Source organism: Rana temporaria, chromosome 6 (assembly GCF_905171775.1).
Source record: "Rana temporaria chromosome 6, aRanTem1.1, whole genome shotgun sequence".
Taxonomy (NCBI): domain Eukaryota; kingdom Metazoa; phylum Chordata; class Amphibia; order Anura; family Ranidae; genus Rana; species Rana temporaria.
In genome coordinates this window covers 44,006,077-44,031,313 of record NC_053494.1, presented here as the reverse complement: position 1 = coordinate 44,031,313, position 25,237 = coordinate 44,006,077, and the positions used below count along the sequence as shown (strand labels likewise).

The window sequence follows — 25,237 nt, the reverse complement described above, 5'->3', positions numbered from 1 at the left end:
CCTTAAAGTGGGGGTTCACATTACATTCAGCCGATTTGTCACAATGACAATCGGCAGTTTTTTTTATTTTATCCCCGTACATACCGTATTTTCACCGCCGCTTCTGGGTATGTCTTCTGCGGGACTGGGCGTTCCCAACTGATTGACAGGCTTCCGACTGTCGCATACTGCGCGTCACGAGTTGCCGAACGTCGGTGTGCAGGCGCCGTATAGAGCCGACTCGCAGTCCGGCTTCTTTTGGCAACTCGTGACGCGCTGTATGCGACGGTCGGAAGCCTGTCAATCAATTAGGAACACCCAGTCCCGCAGAAGACATACCCGGAAGCAGCGGTGAAAATACGGTATGTACGGGGATAAAATAAAAAAAAAACAGCCGATTGTCATTATGACAACTCGGCTGAATGTAATGTTAACATTTTTTTTTTTGGGTGAACCCCCGCTTTAATGTGTGTATAAATCACCAATGGCAACCAGCAAAACAAGGTAAGAAAATTAAGAATGTACAGTAAACATGTTAGAGGAAGAAAATGCCACAACGGTGAACATTTGCTTCAACTTGATGTAACAGGGGTTCAGTAAGTGGTGTAAGCTGGTTCAAAAACGTCCTCGCCAGACATCACTAGCAGGTTAAATGGGGATTTTCGTTTTTTTTTTTTTTATATGTATTATAGTTTTTTTTTACTGAATGTAGGAAATCACTTGAGCCATTTTAGGCCTGACACATGACATGTTTGAAAACGCATCTGTATTTTCACCTCCTTGCAACCAATCCTTCTCCTTTTTCTGTTGATAGGGCAGTCTGGAAATAGAAGTTGGTTGGTTGGTTGCGAAGAGGAAGAACAGAGCCAGTTCTATTGGACATTTTATAAATTGATTCACTTAAAAGTTATTGCTCCACAAGTATCAGTCAGGAACTGTATTATGAATTTCCTTGTGAGTAGTCACCAGTTTCTAATAAACCTTTTAAATGTATAAAAAGTACTGGCTTGACCTGCAATATGAAAGCCCCCACTGTGTGCATGCAACAGGTGCTTTTTAGGTTCCCTATATAATAAATGACAGTTTAGGCCTTTTGCTTTCATACAGAAATGACGAAATGTTTTTGACCACCAAACAGAAGTCTTTCGTGAACTACCAGTTTGGTATATGACGAGTACCATTAATTCTGACCGGTCCGTTAACGCATTTGTGGCCTTTGTATAATTATGGTTTTAAAAAGCAAAAAAAAAAAAAAAAAATGGTTGAAATAGCAGCAGGCAAACACAGCTCTATGCTAAGACAACTTTCTGTGGGCAAATTGAAGTGTAATCCGTGGAACAGTCTTTTCCTTCCCTTTTCACATAAAACTAAGCCTACTAATATCCACAAATTAAAAGGTCAGGCCACCCGAAACTGGTGTAGGCAAAATAAATAGGCTTTTAGCTTGTATCTCCCATAGGCTTGAGCTGCAAGATTATGCATCCCAGTTCCTAGCTCCGCCCACCTGTCACTGTCGGTACAAGTGGTCTCACTCTCCCCGCTGGAAGTTTTTACATTAAAGATCACCCTACACAAAGAGTGATATTCTTCCAATGGTGGCAGGGAGATGTCAATGCAATAAATCTCTATGGGGCATAGGAAATGTGCGTGATCAATGTCCCCAACTTCCACACCCAGAGCTGAAATGTGAGCTTTAGGCATTTGTGTGGAACCCTTTCATTCCTTTTGTTTGCTAGGCAAATATGGAGGAAAAAATACTTTACTCCATACAAATTATCCTGCAACAATGTTTTTCTTGTGATGGATTTAAAAAGGGTTCTATCAAACTGAGGATAAAAATTCAGATAACTTTTTTTTACTATTAAATATATATGTATATATATATTTATATATATATAAAATGTATATAACTCTATAGTCAGTGTTTACGTCAACATATTTCCTCTGCAGCCTGATTCTTGTTATTTAAACTCTGTGTTGACAGGTGCACCGTTCCTGAACAAACACAACTACAAGTACCACGTAGAACCGGTGACGATAAGTTTACTAATTGTACATCTCACCTTACTGAATGCACCATTTAAAAAACAAAACAAAAAAAAAAACATAAGTAAAGAGCAGAACTGGTTTTCCTTGCACCACCGGGCAGTGGATACACCATTACAAGACTGCTATGTTCTACCTTGCAGTATTGTATAGGTTTGTAAAGCTTCCTGACCAAAAACTAATTTCACTGGCAAACCGGAAAAAAATAACTAAAATAGGCAAGAGGAAGGTCCCACAGACTACAGTATATGAGTTTGTCAATGTGTGCACAAGTACGACGATCTGTGTTTCTACCGACTGTACGTTAAAGCTGGCATAACAAGGCCTACCCACTAGGTTGCAGAAGATATAGAGCTGGTGTGCACAAAAGCAAAATCACCACAGCAACGATATGCATGTTGTAACTCAACAGAAGCACAGAGAAGAACCAAGGTAAACCCTGGATTCCATTAATGTCCATGTTTGTCTTCGTGTGTTTTTTGTAATTTTTTTTTTCTTCACTCTATGTCGATTTCTGACGGTATGATTTGTCACGGAGAGATGGTGGTTTGGGTGAGTGGAGAAGGGTTCTCTCGTCTGTTCTGCTATGTAAAGCTCATCTGTTGAATCAGGGAGTCTAGCAGCATGAGGGAAGCTTGCAGGACGTGGAAGAGACGCAAATGCTACATGCTGCTGTTTTGGTGATTCTGGTATCTGTGCCGCCACACTTCCTGAATCTTTTTACACCACTTGTGAGCGTTTCCACTGGGGTCCATCAGGTAATATGTTCGGTTAGGCTGCAAGTGAAAACCACAAAAGTAAGAAAAAAAAAGTGATAATGCTTACAGATATACGAGTCCACAAGAGTACAATTAAAGCACCTGAGAAATCTAACTTGAGTATTGTTTTGAAATAAAGAACTGTTGAAATCACAAAATTCAACCAGTTAACACTCCACCACTAAAACAATGGTAACAAAACCAGGAAAATGTAACCAGAATAAAGACAAGGAAAAGGAATAACCATAAACTCCCATATTTAAAATCATAAACTGTACACTGTGGATGTGACAGGAGTTAAAGTGGAGGTTCACCCTCAAAAAAATTTCTGACATCACACGGATTCGCGCCATCCTACCGACAGAATGCCAGTGTTTTATTTTTTTTCTCAGCACATACCTCTTAATCCCGATTTTCACCTCACGGCAATCCCGCGGGAGTGGGCGTTCCCAAGCACTGCCTGTGATTGACAGGCTTCCGAACGGCGCATACTGCGCGTCACAGGTTGCCGAAAAAACCCGGTTCTGTCGGCAACCTGTGACGCGCAGTATGCGCCGTTTGGAAGCCTGTCAATCACAGGCAGTGCTTGGGAACGCCCACTCCTGCGGGATTGCCGTGAGGTGAAAATCGGGATTAAGAGGTATGTGCTGAGAAAAAAAATAAAACACTGGCATTCTGTCGGTAGGATGGCGCGAATCCGTGTGATGTCAGAAATTTTTTTGAGGGTGAACCTCCACAGGCAGTGCTTGGGAACGCCCACTCCCGCGGGATTGCCGTGAGGTGAAAATCGGGATTAAGAGGTATGTGCTGAGAAAAAAAAAAAACACCGGCATTCTGTCAGTAGGATGGCGCGACCCCGTGTGATGTCAGAATTTTTTTTAAAGGGTGAACCTCCACTTTAAGCCCTAGTATCAGTTGTCAGGATGCAGGGAGGCACTAGATGGGGTAGCAGCTAGCAAAATTGAGACGACTGAGCCTGCCACCAGACCACAGTAAAGATCAGAGAAAGCCACACTTCTCACGTGCACAACTTAGTGAATTCGTTCTTTTAGGCCTCATGTACTCTGATGCTGGTAAAGGGCCGTTTAGGAGCAGTTGGGTGTTTTTTTCAGTTACCCCTGAACGCTCCTCTATGTTATCCTATCAGCACACAGGGTCAGTTAGGCCCCTTCCACACTGGGGCGGGGTCGGCGTTAAAGCGCCGCTATTTTTAGTGTCGATTTACTGTCAATTTTTGCGGCGCTATTCGGCTGCTAATGGGGCGGTTTTATAGGGTTATAGCCACGGTGCCCCATTGATTTCAATGGGCAGGAGCGATAATACACACCGCTCCAAAGATGCGGCTAGCAGGACTTTATTTTACCGTCCTGCTAGCGCACAGCTCCAGCCCTCGGGGCTTTCACACTGGAGAGACAGCAGCGGCTGTTTCAGGATGCTTTGTAGGCGCCATTTTTAGCATTATAGCGCTTGCAAAGCGACCCAGTGTGAAAGGGGTCTTATAGTCGTTTCTAGGCAGTTGAGGTTCGAAAAGCAAAAAAATGTGTTCAGGACGGATGTTTTGAGGCATTTGAATTGGTAAATGCCTGTAACTGCTTGTAAACTTATGTGAACGTGGTAACTCACGTTCAGCCGCATTTCGCTTATAGGCGTTTTTAATGGAGATACATTTCTGACTATTTGCAATGCAAAAAAATGCAAAAAAAATCTTCTAAACTCAAACGCGGCGAAATGCAGCACAACAGACATTTTTAAATGTTAGTTAATAGCTGTCAAGTTTATAACGTCCTGTGTACATGAAGCCTTATGGGTTACCTCCCACCAGGGCATAGCAACTTTTCACCTAGACCCTAATTAGTCATGTCCATGTGACTCCAGTACAAATGGGGATGCAGGCATAATCAGGACAGGAAGACAAAAAGTTTTAACCCTTCCTCACTCTGACCCCAATGGATAGAAATCCCTGACAGAAAGTGACAATGCTGAATTATAATAAGCACTACTTAGAACATTTGCATGCTAGACTGTATACAGATCTCCACATAAAACTATTCAACTTAAAGGATAAGTTCACCTTTTGTAACACGTTACACCCATATTCATGGTGTAACATGTAACAAATCCACCAGCCCCCACACCTCCCCGATGTCACAGGCGGCAGGGGACCATCTACCCCCGTTTGTTGTCAAAATCTGCAAAGAACGTGCCCGTGCGGGGCTCTGCCCGCATCACTCATTCACAGAATTCTGTAAATTGAAAACTACAAGAACCCTGTAGTTTGTAGAACTACCACGGCGCTGTTGAGCACTGTGGTAGTTCATCGATGCTACCTGTCAATGTGCAACTGCTTGGCTGTACGATGTAGATCATGGGTGCAATGCTTTTCAAGCTCCCAATTAAAAACTTAATAAATGTACATTTCCTTACCTGCAAAAACATGTACATTTTTTTTTTAAAAGGGTGGGCTGACTCTTGCAGGATTTCAAGTATCAGCTCTGCCTTGAGCTCTGATGATGTCACCTGCACCTCCTGGAAGTGTAAACATTTTTATTTTTTTGGGGGGAACAGTTACTAGATTAACTGCTCTCTGTCTGCCCTATAGCAGATTTACTGCTACAGGGCAGCAGCTATGCGTTGGATCGCATGTATATATACGCGATCGCGCACTTCCGGGTAGAGGGCCACCTCGCTTCCGCTGTGATTACACACAGCAAAGCCGATCGGTAGGTGCTGGGTACTAGATGTCCACCAGCACCCGCTGATCATCAGGCAGAGAGACAGAACTTTGATCTGCCCATGTAAACAAGGCAGATCGGTGTTCTGACAGGTGGGAAGGGGTGGAGTTTGTGTCCCTGCAAAGCAGGGAATAAATTCCATCTCTTCCCCTAGTAAAAGCACCTCACACAGTACAATTTAACTGTGGTTAGGCACACAGTTAACCTTTTGACCACACCTGATGTTAACACCTTCTCAGCCAGTGTCATTATTACAATGACAGTGCATTTATTTTTTTATTTATTTTTTAACACTGATCACTGTGTGTCATTAGTGTCACTCGTCCCCAAAAAGTGTCAGTGACAGAATATCCATTGCAATCCTGCAATAAGTCGCTGATGGCTGTCATCACAAAAAATAGTAAAAATATCCCATAGTTTGTAGACGCTATAAGTTTTGCGCAAACCAATTAATATACACTTATTGGGCATTTTTTACCAACAATATGAATAGATATTGGCCTAAATTTATGAAGTTTTTTTATGGATAGGTTTTGTTTTATAGCAAATTTTTATTGGGTACAGAGTGACACGACTGCCCAATTGTCAGTAAAAGTAACTCAGTGCTAGACTACAAAAAATGGCCCGGTCATTAAGGGGGGCAAATCTTCCAGCAGTCAAATGGTTAATGCAGATTTAAAATGATTTTGGTTGGGGAAAGGGGGCTGGCAAGAAAGGGGTCCATTTTCAATGGAAGGTCTGCCTAAATGTTACATGAAAACACTTCTTCTGCCATACATTCCAAAATAGACTTACAGTATGAACAAAAAATGTTTTAAAGTTCTTGGCCTCTGGGCGCAGTTCCTGTGACCATGGAATCTCTCCTTTCAGGACTTTGTTTACTGGATCCACATAATATAGGTGTGGACCCTCTGTAAGAAGCAGCTGACGTCGGCGAGCAAACAGCCCCTGCATATACAAAGAAAATGATTAGTTTTTAGTACTGAACATGGGTGAATCTTTCTCCCAGATATGGAATGGAAATTAGTCTGGACTAAACTCAGTTTCAAGGATTAAAAGTTTACATACACCCTTCTGTGCTAGATGATCTCATGTCATGAGTATATGTGCATAAGTATAAGCTTTTTTGTAATACCTTTTAGAATTTATACTGAGCTATTATGCTGATGTTGTATTGTTCTCCCAAAATTATGTATATTTCCTCTATATACTTTCTTTTATGAATAAATATTTATAGCTTTTTTACATTCATTATCTGTACCGTCTAAAGTCCATTCTAATAGTCCAGACTAATTTCCATTTCCACATTATCGGGACGTTGGTACATTCTAATATTTGCATTCACAGTAGTTAGTCGCCCTGTGTTCTATGCATGTTCTTGGCTAGTTCCACTTTATCCCAGATATGTTGTAACATTTGTAATTAATCAAAATCAATTTAATTTAATTTAAAGACCCAGTTGGCTTGGGATCGCTCTATTGTGCAATTATGAAGTAGTATATTCACCAAATTTTTGGAAACATATTTCCCATCTTTCCTTACGCAGTTGCGAGCTTATGTTCACATTCATTAACACCTGTTCTTCAACTGAGAAAGGATACTTATTGTTATTATAATCCCACCATTTTTTTTTTCATCCTGACAAGGAAAATACAGTGGATATAAAAAGTCTACACACCCCTGTTAAAATGTCAAATTTCTGTTATGTAAAAAAATGAAACAAAGATAAATCATTTCAGAACTTTTTCCACCTTTAATGTGACCTATAAACTGTACAACTCAATTGAACAACAAACTGAAATATTTTAGGTGGTGGGAAGTAAAAATAAAAAACTCAAATATGGTTGCATAACCAATACTTTGCCGAAGCATCTTTTAATTTTATTCCAGCACTCAGTCTTTTTTGGGTACGAGTCTATCAGCATGGCACATATTTGCCCACTCTTCTTTGCAAAACCACTCCAAATCTGTCAGATTGCAAGGGCATCTCCTGTGCACAGCCCTCTTCAGATCGCCCCACAGATTTTCAATTGGATTCAGGTCTGGGCAATTCCAAAACTTTAATCTTCTTCTGGTGAAGCCATTCCTTTGTTGATTTGGATGTATGATTTTGTTTCGCTTCGCTGTCATGCTGAAAGATGAAGTTCCTCTTCATGTTCAGCTTTTTTGCAGAAGCCTAAAGGTTTTGTGCCAATATTGACTGGTATTTGGAACTGTTTCTAATCCCCTCTACCTTGACTAAGGGGCCCCTGTTCCAGTTGAGGAAAAACAGCCCCAAAGCATGATGCTGCCACCACCATTCTTCACAGTGGGTATGGTGTTCTTTTGGTGATGTGCAGTGTTGTTTTTTCACCAAACATATCTTTTGGAATTATGGCCAAAAAGTTCAACCTTGGTTTCAACAGACCATAACACATTTTCCCAAAGGCTTTTGGGGGACTTCAGATATGTTTTTGCTAAATTTAGCCAGGCTTGGATATTTTTCTTCATAAGAAAAGGCTTCCATCTTGCCACTCTACCCCATAGCCCAGACATGTGAAGAATACGGGAGATTGTCGCCACATGTACCACACAGCCAGTACTTGCCAGATATTTCTGCAGCTCCTTTAATGTTGCTGTAGACCTCTTGGCAGCCTCCCTGACCAGTTTTCTTCTCGTCTTTTCATCAATTTTGGAGGAACATCCAGTTCTTGTTAATGTCACTGTTGTGCCATATTTTCTCCACTTGATGATGACTGTCTTCATTGTGTTCCATGGTATATCTAATGCCTTGGAAATTCTTTTGTACTCCTTCTTCTGATTGATGCCATTTAACAACGAGATCCCTCTGATGCTTTGGAAGCTCTCTGTAAACCATGGCTTTTGCTGTAGAACGGTACTAAGAAAATGTCTGGAAAGACCTACTAGAACAACTGAACTTTATTTGAGGTTAATCAGAGGCACTTTAAATGATGACAGAGGTGTACTGACTCCTATTTAACATGAGTTTGAATGCGATTTCCTAATTCTGAACACAGCTACATCCCCAGTTATAAGAGGGTGTGCACACTTATGCAACCACATTTTTTTATGTTTTTATTTTTATTTCCTGCCCCTAAAATATTTCAGTTTGTTTTTTCAATTGAGTTGTACAGTTTATAGGTCACATAAAAGGTGACCAAATATGTGGAAAAAGTTCTGAAATGATTTATCTTTGCCTCATTCTTTTTACATCACAGAAAGCTGACATTTTAAGTAGACTTTTTATATCCACTGTATATGTACAAAACCACTATAAATTCCATAAAAAAAAAATATGCTTACCTTTCGTTTATCTACTGGACCCATTTTTAGGATTAAATTATTTTCTACAAACTGGTGCCTGTGGAAGAAAAAGGAAAAAAAAAAAAAAACACAAACAAAAATGAGTAAAACCAAGCAAAAACGGACATGCTTGTGCAAATGTAGTCCTTGCCTTGCACAGGATAACAGATGATTCCCTAATAGCTCTTCATGTAACAAACAATACTTTGATGAGCAGTAAAGGACCTGTTCACATCTGAACATTATGGATGCACTGGAAAAATCACTACTTGCTGCATCTTTGCAGGGAGTGTTATAATCTGGAAACAATGCCAAACCTAATACATCGTACAGTACCAGTACAATATAGCTAGGGCGGTACAATGGAACTGAACATGTACAACGATAACATAAGATTGAATCTCAGGAGGTACAATGCACATAAAGACAAAGCGTATTAATATTAGTAGCAAAGTAACTTCAAACGGGGTATAACGCCGCGTGGGGAACCATATGGGTGGCCCAGCTCCGTGCTTGTTTAATTACTCATCGGGTAAGCTATTACTTCTCGTTATGCATTATATACTCCATAGCTGAACAGTATTATATGAATTGTATTGTATTATTTATCCTATAGATTGGCTCTCCTGAAAAAGCGATGCAATCCCACGAAACTAGTTGAGACCCTGACCAATCTTTGGGGTATAATTGTCCGTTATGTAATTTATATTTGTAATACATTTTTTAATATAATAAATGTTTATTGTGTTTCATCAGTACCGAGACAGTCCATACATTTATTAGGGTGGGTATGCTCTAGGCTTGGCCCCAGCAACTATTCCCTTGCCCCCAACCCCCCCTGGTTTTCCTTGGGGTATAACAATAGTTATGAACTCATAACAATTTTTATGGCATAGGTAAGGAGTAAAAAAATAAAAATAAGGGTGGTAATGTTAAAAAGGATGTATAAACAACGTTTTTCAGTCTTTGGTAGGGTCTGTGTTAGGAAAGGGTTTTTATTATGGGATCAGAGGGGCAAAGGAAAAAGGGGTGGGCAGGGTCTGTAGGCGTGGTATGGTGACCCTGTAAACCCTTATATTTTATTTGCATACGTTTTTAAATAAATAAAAAGTACAAAGAAACCTTCTTTTCCTTTATGTAGATGTAGTTTAGACACTTTTTAGTTACGCAAGTAGCCACTAAATGCCTGCATTTAAAGTCATAGTCCAAATAAAAAAAATAAAAATAAAAAAAAACATAAAAAAAATGCACCACTGATACTGGTAAAAAAAAAGTGTACATGTATCAATTTTGTGCATTCAAGTCTGAAGAGCATTGCAACTACGAGGCCCAGGTCTGTAAGGAAGTAAGAACCCACCTTTATAGAGCTGGAAGAAGTAAACAATGGACTATAAGTGCAGTGACTTCTTATGAGTGTAACACAAAACATGGTGACAAAAAGGTGAACTTCGCTCCCACGCAATCTTTTTAATTTAGAACCTAACAGTTTTGATTTAAAAGGGCAGAAATTGAGCCGCTTACCACTGGTTTCCTCCGGTTTGTTTTTCTAGCAGTAGCCGTTTTTCTTCCTCTGAGAACTGTAGATCAAGTTCAAAAGAATTATTATCAATGTCGTGGATGTACTGTTCTATGTTACTGCCAGACCGCTTCGGCTGAATGGGTTCTGGTGTTAGCAGTGTTTGGGGCGATACAGACAAGGCTACTTGCATACTTCCAAACTGACTCAGAAGATCATCATACTGAAAGACAGAGAAGCATACATTAAATTACATTAGATGACTATACTCTAGGTGCACCACCTGTAAGTCTGGATCACAAATGGGGGAGCAAACATTGGAAATAATGTTCATTCATTAAAAAAAAAAATACATTTTTGATCTGTAATTGTACATTGCCATAAACAGACAGTGAATGTATTACCAAAGAATTTACATCTTTATGCAGGCTATCCCATCATTTCCTGGTAGTTATTCTCTTAGTACACATAAGTATTAGGTTTGTCTTGCAACATCACACTGGAAGTGAAGATACAGCCGTAGTCGAAAGATTGCCAAAGCGACATTCAACTTTGGCACAATTTAATGCCTAAAACACTGTACTATAATAGCTCCACTATCCCAGCCTCTGGCTACTATTAGGAAGTAAACAATGGCAAAGTTTTCTCCATAGAGTTCAAAATGCGCCTAGTGAGAATCTCCTCACTTCAACACCTGACATTTTTATACAGTGGGACAATACATGCTTTAGCTGATAAAATCTAAAATGTCTGATTCACTTTTTCTCTATAGAAAAGGGAGAAAACTTGCATTATCAATCAAATGAAAAAACAAAACAAAACAGAGGAAACAGAATCTGATGTTTAACAGTTAGGCAGGAGGTGCTCAACCGTAGGATTAAAGCCTGGTACACACGATCAGATTTTAATCGGACAAAGTGCAGGACTATTGTCCGAAGGGCGTTGGCCGTGAACTTGTCTTGCATAAAAACGGCCAAGAATTGTCAGCCAACAAACACAAAACTAAGTGTTTTTTCAGCTCTTTAGTGTCACCCTTTGGGCAACTTCTGCTAATGTTGTGTTATGGTGAGCACTGCTTCCTAGCATGCGTGTTTGTACTTTGGAGCTTAGTCCGAAGGACTTGTGTACACATGATCGAATAATCCGACAACGCACATTTGTTGGCGGACAATTTTAAAAGCATGCTATCCCACAATTGTCGCGGAAAATCCGACAACAATTGTCCGCTGGAGCGTACAATCAGTTGGATTTTCCGACAACAGCCTGTCATCACACAATTCCCATCGGATAATCCGATCGTGTGTATGAGGCCAGTAAATGTAATATACAGTCCATGTGACAAAACACAAATCATTTATACAGATACATTTTGGAGAGAAGGCCGCACATTTGATCTCTTTAGAATGACAAATATCAACATGAAGAAACAGGGAATTTATAAAGACTACTGCAGGGAAAACACATTGTTCCTTTAATATCTGAGGATTTCTTAATAAAGTGGCTTATTTATAAAAAAAAAGTGTGTTAGAACAACATTTCTCAATATTATTATATTTTGTATGCCCTTAGTAGGAATAAAGATTACTAGCGTTGTCCCGATACCACTTTTTTAAGACCGAGTACAAGTACAGATACTTTTTTTCAAGTACTCGCCGATACCGAATATCGATACTTTTTTTTAATCTAATGTGACAGTGGCACATGTGTCAGTATTTTTTTTTTTTATCTTTAACAATTTGTTTTTAATTTTTTATAATTTTTTTCTTTTATTTATAATGCTTTCTTTTTTTTTAAGGGGGTGTCAGTGTGTTTTTTCTTAATTTTTTTTATTTTCTACAATCATTTTTTTTATTCTTTTGTTTTTTTTATTCTTTATTTTTTTATTTATTTTTTCAGCCCTGTTGGGGGGGCTTTGGTGAGATCAGGGGTCCTAACAGACCTCTGACATCTCCCCTCTGAGACAGAGAAAGGGACTAGGGACACATGTTCCCCTGTCCCTTTCTCGGCAGCATCCAGCTGCACTGAAAATGAAAGGAGAGAAGACAGCGTCCTCTCTTCATTCATAACCTGTGATTTGTAATCACAGGTTACAATGTTTCAGTTATGTGATTGGACAGAGTCAGTAATCACTGTCCATTCGGATTTACCGGCTCCTACCCCGCTCTCCATCCTGACATTTCCAGGGGGTGGAGGAGGAGCATGGAAGGGAAGAGAAACACGGCGGGATACACGGGATCATACACTGTGGCATACACGGCAGCATACATGGAGGGAGGGAGACAGGCTGCAGCAAAACGGAGGGGGGCTGGAGGAGGACACGGGACAGTCAGCGGTGATCGTGTGTGGGGAAGTTACAAGCACCGATCACCGCTGATTTTAAAGCAGCTGAAAGCCGCGGGGGGGGGGGGAGAGAAGCAGAGAAATTAATTTTAAATCTATACAGCGGTGATCGGTGCTTGTAACTTCCCCATGCACTGATCACCGCCGACAGTACAAGTATCGGGTGAAGCATCGGGAGCATTTGCCCGAGTACAAGTACTCGGGCAAATGCTTGGTATCGGTATCAGGACAACCCTAAAAATTACCCAGTAAGTTTGTACATTTACTGCATATACCATCTAAACAACTAACAGTATTCTACAAGCAATGCTTTATCCTTTTAATTAAATAATCCACTTGGCAATGTGGAAGATCCATTATTCACTAAAGCCGTGTACACACGATCGGTTTGTCCGGTGAAAACAGACCGATGGACTGTTTTTAATCGGACAAACCGATCGTGTTTGGGCCCCATCGGTCTTTTGTGTTAAAAAAAAGAACACGTTTTAAATTTTGGATAAAAAACCGACAGAAAATTCCGATCGTCTGTGTGGAACTCCATCGGATAAAAATCCACGCATGCTCAGAATCAAGTCGACGCATTCTCGGAAGCATTGAACTTCATTTTTTTCGGCTCATCATAGTGTTTTACGTCACCGCGTTTTGGCACAATCCGATTTTTGACTGATGGTGGGTAGGTAAGACTGATGAAAGTCAGCTTTATCAGATATCCGACGAAAAAATCCATTGGATTAAATTCCATCAGATATCCGATCGTGTGTAGATGGCTTAAGCCTTCCAACTATAATACCAAGTGAAACTTGACAGCCAAGAATATCCCTTGTGTTATATATACACCACATGTTAAACATTTATTTTTTATTTTTTTAGGTATGACCCAGGGCATACTTGAAATTGATATTTAAAAAGCATATTCCATAACGTGTGATAAAGAGTTCAAACCTGAAGAAAATGTTTTAAAAATATACAAATTGCTAGTATTAAGTCCAAAATAACTTCCTGCACCAGTCTTGATAAATTACTCATATTGCCCGAGGACCTGTTATGTTATGCTGCTGACTATAAGCCTGACTTACATAACATTAAACTTGCTGTAACCCTTGTATTACTGGTAATTATTTACATTTGTGATCAGGCAAAATAAGCCGTTGTTTGCTAAATTAAGAGAACTGTGCTTCCAGCAGTATGCGTGAGTGAACTCTACATACCCCATACTAATTATCACATGTACTGAAATATTTCCCATGTAATGCTCACATGGCACGAAAGTGCTACCAAGTGCAATAATACGAACTTATACACCAGTGAGGTATGAAAGAGCACAGTAATAAAATTGGTATATTCCTCCTCACCACTCTGGTTAAATTAAAAAGTCTGCAGAGGAGGGATAGCATTCAAGTGAAAAGCATCAATATTGGGGAATATGTAACATTTTAAGTTCAGTATAAGTCCCCTTCCCTAACCAATCCTTCCAAAGGGTCACAAAGCAGTGGGCTTTGTTTAGAAACTCAGGTTAAAGAGCAAACATAGAATATAGCAACCAGCTTTGTCTGAATATGGGACATACTTGATTATAAACGTAGGAATTTTTACTAAAATAAACAAATTCTACAGTTTAGTGAACTGCTTCATTAGTCAACACACAACAACAGGTAGTCCATTAGGGTCCATTCAGTCTGGGCTTAAAAAAACACCACTTCCCTTAGCAGAAGAAAAATGTTCCGATCGAGCGTTTTTGTACAAACGTTTAGGCGCATTTAGCGTTCTTGTTCTGCCAGAAAACTGGTCTCAAAAACACAAACTAGAATGTTTATTTTTCTGCCTTCAAACACAGAGTTTAAAAAAATGCCTCTAAATATCCTAATGTGCATGGGCGCATAAGATAATATTAAGCTGCTTTTACAGGCACAACCAGTGGTAGAAAACACCCCACAAGTGGCCGCTGTTTGCCGGTCGGTCCAGAACTTGCCCCATCTAGGCGGGTGGCGGGCAGCAGCTCCGTGTCCTCTCCTCCATCTGCGGCTTCCAGCATGCGGCTCCTCCGGTCCTCCTAGGCATCCAATAGGATCACCTGTCCTTTCAGCAAATTGGGCGACGGGTCTCATACCCACTTTCTGATTGGCCAGGAGGACCAGTGTCCATATTCATTTGCTATTCTAACATACCTGGGTGGGCTGTGAGCACATTTCTCTGCGACCGGAGTCCACAGTTTGAACCCTATTAGAGCCTTTGACTCCAATCAGTGCTTCAAAAAAAAACACCCCTGCCACTGAAATTCATGTGCCCAATGTCCTGCAAGGGGCCGCACGCATGGAGAGGGAAGGGGGCGGCCCCTGTGCGCCCTTAATGGACAGGCCACCCCTGGGCAAAACACAAATCTCCTATAGAGGCAGCAGTTTTTAAGTCAGTGTGCATAGACCCTTAGCCCACATTTACATCAGCGTGATTTGACAAATTGTAGCCTATTTACGGCAACGGTACTGTCCCATTTGGTGTGATGCTGGCTTTCCAAAAGTAGTTCCTGCACTACTTTTGAAGGACTTCGGGGGTAATTTCAATGGACATCTGTGCATGAACCAACACAGATGTCTTTCGAATCACCTCTGAACTCACACTTAAATGCGGGTTTGAAATCGTGGGAGTTCACCTGAACTCAAACAATTTCAAACCTACGTCCAGTGTGAACAAGGACTTAAAGTTGATACAGCTGATGAGACCTTGCATAGTTCTGCACCCAACATGCTGAGAAAAAGATGTGCAAACAAAGACAGAGAGTTAACAAGTAAATGCCTATGTGTGAATGGGTATGGTATAATGTATAATTATTCCTTAAATAATGCCTGTATGAATGCGCTGTACTAAATTAGCAACATTTTTCTCTGATTCCGGAGGTGGTAAGAAAAACTTCCTGTGGCGGGGATGAACAGATCCTAATGTGTGGGTGGGTGAACAACACTGCAAACAGTGGTCAATAGGCTTTTCAGCATGAAGAACCCATTACTTTATTGTTCTAAAAAAATTAGGAAAAAATGGTTGCCCTTAACAAACCCTGAAATGTCTTTAACAATAAAATACTGTAAGGATTTTTCATATTTTTCATATCACGGTGCTGCTTACCCATCAACACATAAGTTTTAGTTTCTGAAAGACATAAAATGGATTGTGTTACAACTGGGACCCTTGCAAATTAACCTGCTTAGCGGTATTGCCGAGTGTAGCTCAAGGTAAATTTTCAGTACCCGGTGCCGATCGGCTCCGGAGCCCCGCACCTCAGGCCAAACGCGGTACTGCACACGGCTTTGGCCTGAATCCTGCCCGTTTTGTGAGACAACACTCTCGAACCAAGATTTTAGGAAATACAGTGCTCGTATTGCGAAATGCTTGTTAACCGCGTTACTCAAAATCCAAGGTTCCACTGTACTTACATTTCCATAGAATTCTTCATCGTCTTCAGCCATTGCAGGTAAATAAGCTGTGAGTTTTGGAGGTGTCTGAAGGTGCAGGTCCTGCCACGTGATGCCATCAAAAAACGAATGGGCCTTGAGGGGGCCAAAGCCTCCCGATTCTTCACAGCCTAATCGTTTAATAGGTTCTTGGACCTGGCAGAGAGGATAAAATCAAAAGAGCAGTTAAAAAGAAGTGGAACAAAGCTTAGAAAAAATTATTTTTGAACTTACCAAAAAAGAAAAAAGTCTGAGGGACACAGAAATTCAGAAACAGTTGGCCAGGCAATTAATCTCGCAATGAGATGTCCAAATAGTTTGAGAATCCTCAAAGCGAAATACCCCTTAAGGATAGCTAAGTGACCGCTGGGAGTCTGCTAGAAAATGGAAGGGTGCTAAACTAAGTAGAGGGTAGGTGCACAAGTGGTACCCAGCAAATTGGGTGAGGGATGAACGGTATTGAACTCAGTAGGATCCCCCTGACAAAGAGCAAACCATCTGCTCGCTCTGGGTAACTAGACTACAATCCCTTGCAATGGGATATCCTGGCAAGTGTGGTCCCTGGAGGGCAGGGAGGAGAGACCACACCCAGTCATTTAAAGGAACTGATGGATCATGCCAGGGAATTCCTGGTCTATAAAGACTCTGGATGTCTCACCCAAAGCCCAGGCCCCCAGCATTAAAAAGCGGGGATGAGAAGGACCGGGAGCAAACAGGAGACGGGTAGACTATGCTACAAGGGTTCCCTCAATGCCCTACAGACCCCTAGTAGGTTAAAGTGGGAAAACTCCCAGACTGTTAACGAAGGGCCCAATGACATACAGGATGTAGAACATTTAAGTAAAGCTTTAAATTGAACAGCTTTCCCCTGCCAATGACAGATGGCCACCGATGACAGACACCTGGGAGGACCTATCTGGTTAAATCTTGCAGGCTTTGGGCCCTTCAAAAAAAGAGTACAGTTTGCAAGCTTAGGCACCCGAAATCCTAAAATGCTTGCAAAAAAACAGGTATGCAGTATAACACAAGTGAAAATAAATTCCGGTGTTCCTCAATTGACAGGAAAGAACGTTTTTTTTTTTTTTTTCTTAACTGAGTTCAGGCAAATGTCATAGATAATTAAGCTGAACATAAATTAACACTTTGGTAAATAATATGGATAAATAACTTAACCAGTTTACATCTGTGACAGATTCAAAAAACCACAGACATGGTTCCCAAGGGGAAATAAATTACCAGAAGCTTTTCCACAAGGTCTTTTGCTCTAGGGAAGAATTTTTCTGGGAAGTCATACTCCAGCTTTATTATCTTCTGGAATATAAGATATTCATTTCTGCAAGACAGAAGGACATATGCATTATTTAATAAAGTTAGAACAAAAATTAGGCACAAATGTACAATGGCACATCAATCATGGCGATCTCTTACCCAGCTCTGAATGGTGGTAGTCCGGCTACTAATTGATATACAATACAGCCCAGTGCCCAGAGGTCCGAGCTGCAGGAAGGAGAAAAAAAAAGGAAGAAGATTACAGAATGTCAGTCTAATGAAAAAAAAGCAGGTTTTAAAGGAAAAAAAAAAAAAAAAAGCGAGATTACTATACACAACCAATTATTTTTTATTTGTGTTTGTGTGTGTGTGTGTGTGTTAGTCTATATCCTTTACATTTTCATACATACTTCCAACTTATCCTCCAAGAACCGTCTATACACTCTCACTTCGATCATATACCAATCTTAATTACTCCTTTGGCTGCTGCCAGTCACCTTTATTTTTTATTAACATTTTTTAAACATTTTCCATCCCCCTTCTTATAATATTCCTCATCCAATTCTCTATTTATCTAACATTCCTATCCACAGTTACATGCGCATTATTCCATATGTCCCATATCTTATGATATTTTTGTATCCCTTCTATATGCTCATACATTATTTTATCGTAGCGCATCACTTGATTAAAGGGGTTGCAAAGGTACATTTTTTTCACCTTAATGCATTCTATGCATTAAGGTAAAAAAACATCTGATAGCCGCCACTGTATCACCGGAGCGCGTCCGCAACAGCTCCACACTATGCAAGCTCGCTCGCATATCTGTGTGGAGTTGTTGCAGGGAGGAGCCGAGACAGCCGCCGAGGGACCCCAGAAGACTAGAATCGGGGCCACTCTGTGCAAAACGAACTGCACAGTGGAGGCAAGTATAACATGTTTGTTATTTTTAAAAAATATAATTTTTCCCTTTCTGACCCTTTAACCGTTTTCATTCATTGGTTTACCTAAGGTGGTTCCACCTGCATCCACCATTTTCTTCCGTGCCAAGAATAATGTTTCCTGCAGTAAGGTTTTAAATATATCTAGGCCATATCTCATCTTCCAATCGCCCCAACAAGCATACCTCCACACTACATGGGATCGATTTACCCAACACATTCAACGGCTTTCCTATTACTTGATTCTAATCTCTTAAAGTGTGGTCGCAGTTCCACATTAAATGCAGGAGGACTGCACTAAGAAAAAGGAAGCTATTTAGGAAAAAAAATAATAGTACCTTTACAACCCCTTTAAGTGTAAAATTCTAAAAGTAGAGTCTACAGGGGCTGCTGACATTACATCTGAGATGGCGGCGCCCAGCAGCAGCTTCAGGGCTTTTGATTATCTATGCCAGGAAAACTTTTACAGGTAAACGACATGCATAAAATACCCTAAATGCACACACTACAAGGCAGAATATGTTTGTCCTGATATCAGATTAACAAATACAAATCAATACAATTTTAAAAAAACAAACAAAGACAAGACCATTTTTATAAGTTTACAAACTGATCTTTTATATACATTTTCCTATACTGATGTATAATCTATTTTATAAACTTTTAATCATATGTGTTTTACACCATAATGTATCTGCAGAGCACACCAAGCTTTCTAAAAAGAGAGCCCAGCAATGCCTCTTCCTAACTAAAACCTCATACTAGCCCCTCTGAGCGGGGACAAAGAGGAGAGTGTGTCCCTCCTGTGACAGAGTCAGAGTACAAAAACATGATATATATTTGTATTAATGTACAGTATATATGAAAAATACCACTAAACTTAAAAATGCAAATAAACAAATTATAATATTCTTAGGTATGCTTCCTAAAAGGTTCACAAACAAATGGAGACAACTAAGAGCTGGGCTTTAGAGTAAAAGAATACTTGCCTCTTGCAAGCAGATTTCTCTGTGAGAAGTTCTGGTGACACATATTGCGCTGTCCCCACAAACGAATTTGCTCGTGCTATGAACCAACAAAAGAGAAATATTATTAGCAAACTCAAAACAAACTTTCACTGTTAACTTCATAACACAGGTATTGTCTCTTGTTGGTGTTTTTCAGTGTTGGAAAACAGCATAGTTGCCATTACTTATTTGGACAGCACGGAATTGGTGGCCATACATGTGTCGATTTTATTCAAAGATGATCGAATCTGTACACTTTTGATCGATTTGGACTTGATTTCGACCAGATTCAATCAAACCGAGTCAATCGGCCAGAGTGGAAAATTATCAATCACAATAGACCCCCCATGATCTCGAGTCTCCCCCCCCCCCCTTCGTTCTGAACAATACGATTGCTCGAAGCCCAGGAGAGACACGCCCTTCTGATCGGGACTTTCTTATACCTTTGCCTTGCTCTTCCCCTTCCGTTCTTTCTCTCCTTTCTCTTCTCTGGAATAGCGGGCCACGCAAATATAAATCACAGACCCTACAGAGCTGTTTGTGACTACTATTTCCCTTTTATTACTTTATTCTCTTTTGTTTATGTTTTAAACAACTGTATTGCATATGTTGAAACCTAATAAAAATTGTCAATTATAAAAAATAAATAAAAAAAATCACGTTGCACCAATTGTCAGCACAGAGTAGAGCTGCACAATTAATTGTCAAGGATCGTTATCACAATCTTTTTCCCATTGCGATTCTTGACCCTGGGTTTCACAATCTTTGACATGAAAATTATTTTCTCTCTGCACTTTGGTATGCAAAGAATTTCCTCTCTACTCTCAGCCAAAAGCCAAAGTCTGGGCAATCTGCCAAGTCTGGGCAGCCAGCCAAGTTTTGAAAACATTCTTGCATTGTCGATCAGCATAAAGAAATTGGATTATGTTGTGAAGTTTAAAGGCCGGTATGTTTTTGAGGCGTGTGTTGGACCGGCTAAGGGGAGGTTGGAGGCCGGTATGTTTTTGAGGTGTATGTTGGACTGGCTATAAGTGAAGGTTGAAGGCCGGTATGTTTTTGAGGCGTGTGTTGGACCGGCTATAAGGGGAGGTTGAAGGCCGGTATGTTTTTGAGGCGTGTGTTGGACTGGCTATAGGTGAAGGTTGAAGGCTGGTATGTTTTTGAGGCGTGTGTTGGACCAGCTAGGGGAGGTTGGAGGCTAGTATGTTTTTGAGGCGTGTGTTGGACCGGCTAAGGGGAGTATGGAGGCCGGTATGTTTTTAAGGCGTGTGTTGAACTGGCTATATGTGAAGGTTGAAGGCCGGTATGTTTTTGAGGCGTGTATTGGACCGGCTATAATGAGAGGTTGAAGGCCGGTATATTTTTGAGGCGTGTATTGGACCGACTATAAGAGGAGGTTGAAGGCCGGTATATTTTTGAGGCGTGTGTTGGACCGGCTATAAGGGGAGGTTGAAGGCCGGTATATTTTTGAGGCGTGTATTGGACCGACTATAAGAGGAGGTTGAAGGCCGGTATATTTTTGAGGCGTGTGTTGGACCGGCTATTAGGGCTGCGCATCTTCACCGGTCTCACGATTCGATGCGATTACGATTATCAAGTCCACGATTCGATTCGATTCGATTCCGCGATGCATCACGATGCATCACGATGCATCAAGATTACTGCGCACGGTTTTCTTCTGTTCTTAAAAAAAAATCTCTGCATGTAGAAAACTGTATACATAGCAGCCAACTTAAAGAGGAGCTCCAGACTGACCCCAAAATACTACAAGAGATGGACAGAGACGGCAGACATGATACTAGAAAGGATCAGAGACTGCGGCCATGATACTAGAAAGCATCAGAGACTGCGGCCATGATACTAGAAAGGATCAGAGACTGCAGACATGATACTAGAAAGGATCAGAGACTGCAGACATGATACTAGAAAGGATCAGAGACTGCAGACATGATACTAGAAAGGATCAGAGACTGCAGACATGATACTAGAAAGGATCAGAGACTGCAGACATGATATTAGAGAGGATCAGAGACTGCGGACAATGATACTAGAGAGGATCAGAGACTGCGGACATTGTCCCCATAACGACAATGTATTGCCAAACGACAATGTATGCCATGTCATAAATTATGGTTTATGTATGTCTTATTGTCTTAGTGATTGATTCACATCAAAACTTCATTGATACCTTTTTTTTGTATGATTTTTGCTTCTGCTCATTACTGCCACACACGTGCAATGCATGGCTGCATGTGTGTGGCAGTGATGAGCAAAAGCAAAAATCATACGAAAAAAAAGGGTATCAATTTCAAATCAATGAAGTTGTGATGTTAATCAATCACTAAGACAATAAGACATACATAAACCAGTGTGCCATCAATTGCTGCCAGTGTGCCAATGCCATCAATTGCTTCCAGTATGCCACCAATTGCTGCCAGTGTGCCCAAATTGCCCATCAGTTTTCCACCAATTGCCGCCAGTGTGCCACCAATTGCTGCCAATCAGTGTGCCATCAATTGCTGCCAATCAGTGTGCCACCAATTGCTGCCAATCAGTGTGCCACCAATTGCTGCCAGTGTGCCACCAATTGCTGCCAATCAGTGTGCCATCAATTGCTGCCAATCAGTGTGCCATTAATTCCTGCCAATCAGTGTGCCACCAATTGCTGCCAATCAGTTTGCCACCAATTGCTGCCAATCAGTGTGCCATCAATTGCTGCCAATCAGTGTCCCATCAATTGCTGCCAATCAGTGTGCCCATAAATTGCCGCCAGTGTGCATCCCCCCAAGTACCTGATGATGATGGTCTCCGACTCCTGTCACTGTTCTGCTGCCTGAAGTACTCGGCCGTGTCGGGTCTCCCACAGCAGCCTGTGCAGTGTGCACAGCGTGAGGTGAGCCAAGGAGGAAGGCTCCGGGGGTCGGGACCGGAACCGGGACCGGGGACACTCGCTCCACGTGTCTCTCGCATGCCGTCAGCGGGGGGCGGGAAAGGAGGCGCGGCGTCTTCGGCTGCATCAGCAGGGGGGCGGGAAAAGAGGCGCAGCTTAAGCCCACGGCTCCCTTAGCTGCATTGGCGGGGGCGGGAAAAGAGGCGCGGCTTAAGCCCACAGCTCCCTTAGCTGCATTGGCGGGGGCGGGAATAGAGGCGCGGCTAACGCCCGCAGCTGACGCCCACGGCTTCCCTCGGCTTCTGCTTTGAGACTCGAAAGGCCTTTAAAGCGGCGCGCAGGTGACGTCATCAAAAATCGATTAATGCAAGTCGTAGCATCGATGCAGCATCGTGGGTGGTCGAATCTCGATGCATCGATGCTACGATTATTTTCAACACCCCTACCGGCTATAAGGGGAGGTTGGAGGCCGGTATATTTTTAAGGCGTGTATTGGACCGGCTATAAGAGGAGGTTGAAGGCCGGTATATTTTTGAGGTGTGTGTTGGACCGGCTATAAGGGGAGGTTGGAGGCCGGTATATTTTTGAGGCGTGTGTTGGACCAGCTATAAGAAGAGGTTGAAGGTCGGTATGTTTTTGAGGCGTGTGTTGGACCAGCTATGAGGGGAGGTTGGAACTCTTTGTCTTTAGAGGTCGGAGAAGTCTTTTCAGCTTTCTTTAGGCTTTCTCTGCTGGAGAAATGAGAACTCTTCCTGTCAGTGAGGTCCTTCATAGAGAAGTCCAAGGCCTCACTCACACGGGGTGTATGAATCTGTACCCTGTGTGGGGGCTGCGTTAACCCCAAAAAGGACATCCATGTGGGTGCAGTTGTGCGGACGCACCCTGGGTGCGTTCGGGGCGGTGCACCGGCACCCACACAGATGTCACATTGGGTACAGTCACTGCACCCCAGATGACAGCAATGGGACTGCCTACACGGCATGCTGGTAACACCTGTGCATCGACATTCCGGTAATCATGGCCCTCCCATGGGGTACGGATTAATACCCCCCGTGTGAATGAGGCCCAAGGGTGAATGGAATATTTAGCTCCATTGTGTTGCCAATTAGGGGAACACTGTGCCCCTCTTTATTGTTATTTATTTGGGTGTGTTTTATTATAGGAGTGCTATATATTGTAGTTTAGGATAAGTTTGGATTTCTTCTGAAGGCACTTTAAGGGAACATAAGTGATTTACCCCGCTCAGCGGGGGCGGGCCTTAGAACAGAGGCTGCATATGGGCAGCACAGAGGCTTAGGGGTTAGCCTTGCAGCACTGGGGTCCTTGTTTCAGCTTCTGACCAGGACACTATCTGCATGGAGTTTGCATGTTCTCCCTGTGCTTGCGTGGGTTTCCTCCTGGTATTCCGGTTTCCTCCCACACTACAAAGACATGCTACTTTTGCGTTGGTGGTGCAGTGGTAAGCATAGCTGCTTTCTAAGCAGGTGACTCGGGTTCGATTCCCGGCCAATGCCATCTCCAATACTTGGAGTCCTCAGCGAGAAAAATGCAATACAAGGTCAATGCAGAGTATATATTAGCGGTGGAATAAAGAATGTGTGGAATAAAATGTTCCCCTAGAATCTATAGAAGGAGAACCCAGCAACTGATAGAAGACGCTTAGCTTTGGCTGCGATCACACCTAGGCATTCCGGATTGCGGGCGGAATTACTGCAATTTCCCAAATTGCTGCAAAACGCGTGACGTGACACACTTGTGATCCCGTTACTTTCAATGGCACCCCAATCACGGAACAATATTGTCACCTGACAAAACACACAAGCAAAATGACGGGACACCTGTTTCCCAAAAGCAGTCCTGCGATTTGTCAGGCGACAATCGCGGCAAAAACCACGCCTCGATTGGGGCGATATTGAAAGTAAGGGGATCGCGTACTCCACCCAGCAGGAATATTACACCCCCTCAACTGTCTAGATTTACATTAAAGTTTCAAATACAAAAATCCTTCACTGCTGCAGACCTCAGCACACACCATGTGTGATGTAACCACTTATAGATCACAATAAATATATACAGCATCTCACAAAAGTAAGTACACCCCTCTGTGTGCGGGAGATCACATACAGCATGTCACAAAACTGAGTACAACCCTTACATTTGTGTAAATCTTTTCTTGTATCTTTTCATGCGACAACACTGAAGAAATTACACTTTGTATCTACAATGTTGTGTAGTGAGTGTACAGCTTGTATAACAGTGTACATTTTCTGTCCCCTCAAAATATCACAACACACAGCCATTAATGTCTAAATCAGAAGAATTTTATCAAAGACAGTCAATGGAAGAAAGTGTAGAACTCTTGTCATTTGGAAGCTCAACCAGCCAAAAGTAAAAGGCGTATGACTGAGCACATTGCCTGAAACTAGAGCTGCACGATTAATCGCGAAAAGATCGCAATCACCATCCCCCGCGATCTCCAGGCTGGATGACACGCGATTTTTGGGTGCGGCCGTAGGAAAGTCCCCAGCTTTGGCCTAGCTCCGGAGTGGCGGCCATCTTGGTACACCTGGCGGCGGCTGTCTCATCAGGAAGTGACGTTTCATCACCGCCATCTTGCTCCACCCCACACTCCTCACTAACATTACTGTGCAGAAGGGGGCAAGCGGACATCTTGTTACACCCAACGTAGCATTCACAGTTATTTTAAACACAAAAAAGCAGCAGCAAACCTTACAATGCTTGCTAATGTGACAGAACACCTCTGATTTTCACATTTAGTTAAATGTGAAAATCAAAGGCGTTCTTTCACATTAGCAAGAATGTAAGGTCAGCAGGTTTGCTGCAGGTTTTAAAATGTAACATGTAAACAGTTCGTCAGATTAACATATACTGTATTTAAGCACATAAGCTCCGTTTTGTGTTGAACATAACTGATTTTTTTGTTTTTGAGAATTCGTGAGAGAATCGTGATCTTCATTTTATGCAAAAGAATTGCGATTCTCATTTGTCCCAG

General features: G+C 41.7%; 1 protein-coding gene across 1 annotated transcript in view; it reads right to left on the bottom strand.

Annotated features, from left to right (window-relative positions):
* Window positions 1–778: 778 nt before the first annotated feature.
* PDPK1 (3-phosphoinositide dependent protein kinase 1) overlaps window positions 779–25,237 on the bottom strand; it is an 83,125-nt gene continuing 58,666 nt past the window's right edge. Inside the window, exons 7-14 of the mRNA XM_040356718.1 lie at window positions 19,317–19,392; window positions 17,546–17,614; window positions 17,354–17,450; window positions 16,100–16,273; window positions 10,340–10,557; window positions 8,819–8,876; window positions 6,311–6,463; window positions 779–2,801 (exon numbers count right to left, since the gene is read on the bottom strand). Coding sequence (XP_040212652.1) covers window positions 2,688–2,801; window positions 6,311–6,463; window positions 8,819–8,876; window positions 10,340–10,557; window positions 16,100–16,273; window positions 17,354–17,450; window positions 17,546–17,614; window positions 19,317–19,392 — 959 coding nt within the window. The 3' untranslated portion in view covers window positions 779–2,687. The remainder of the gene's footprint in view (window positions 2,802–6,310; window positions 6,464–8,818; window positions 8,877–10,339; window positions 10,558–16,099; window positions 16,274–17,353; window positions 17,451–17,545; window positions 17,615–19,316; window positions 19,393–25,237) is intronic.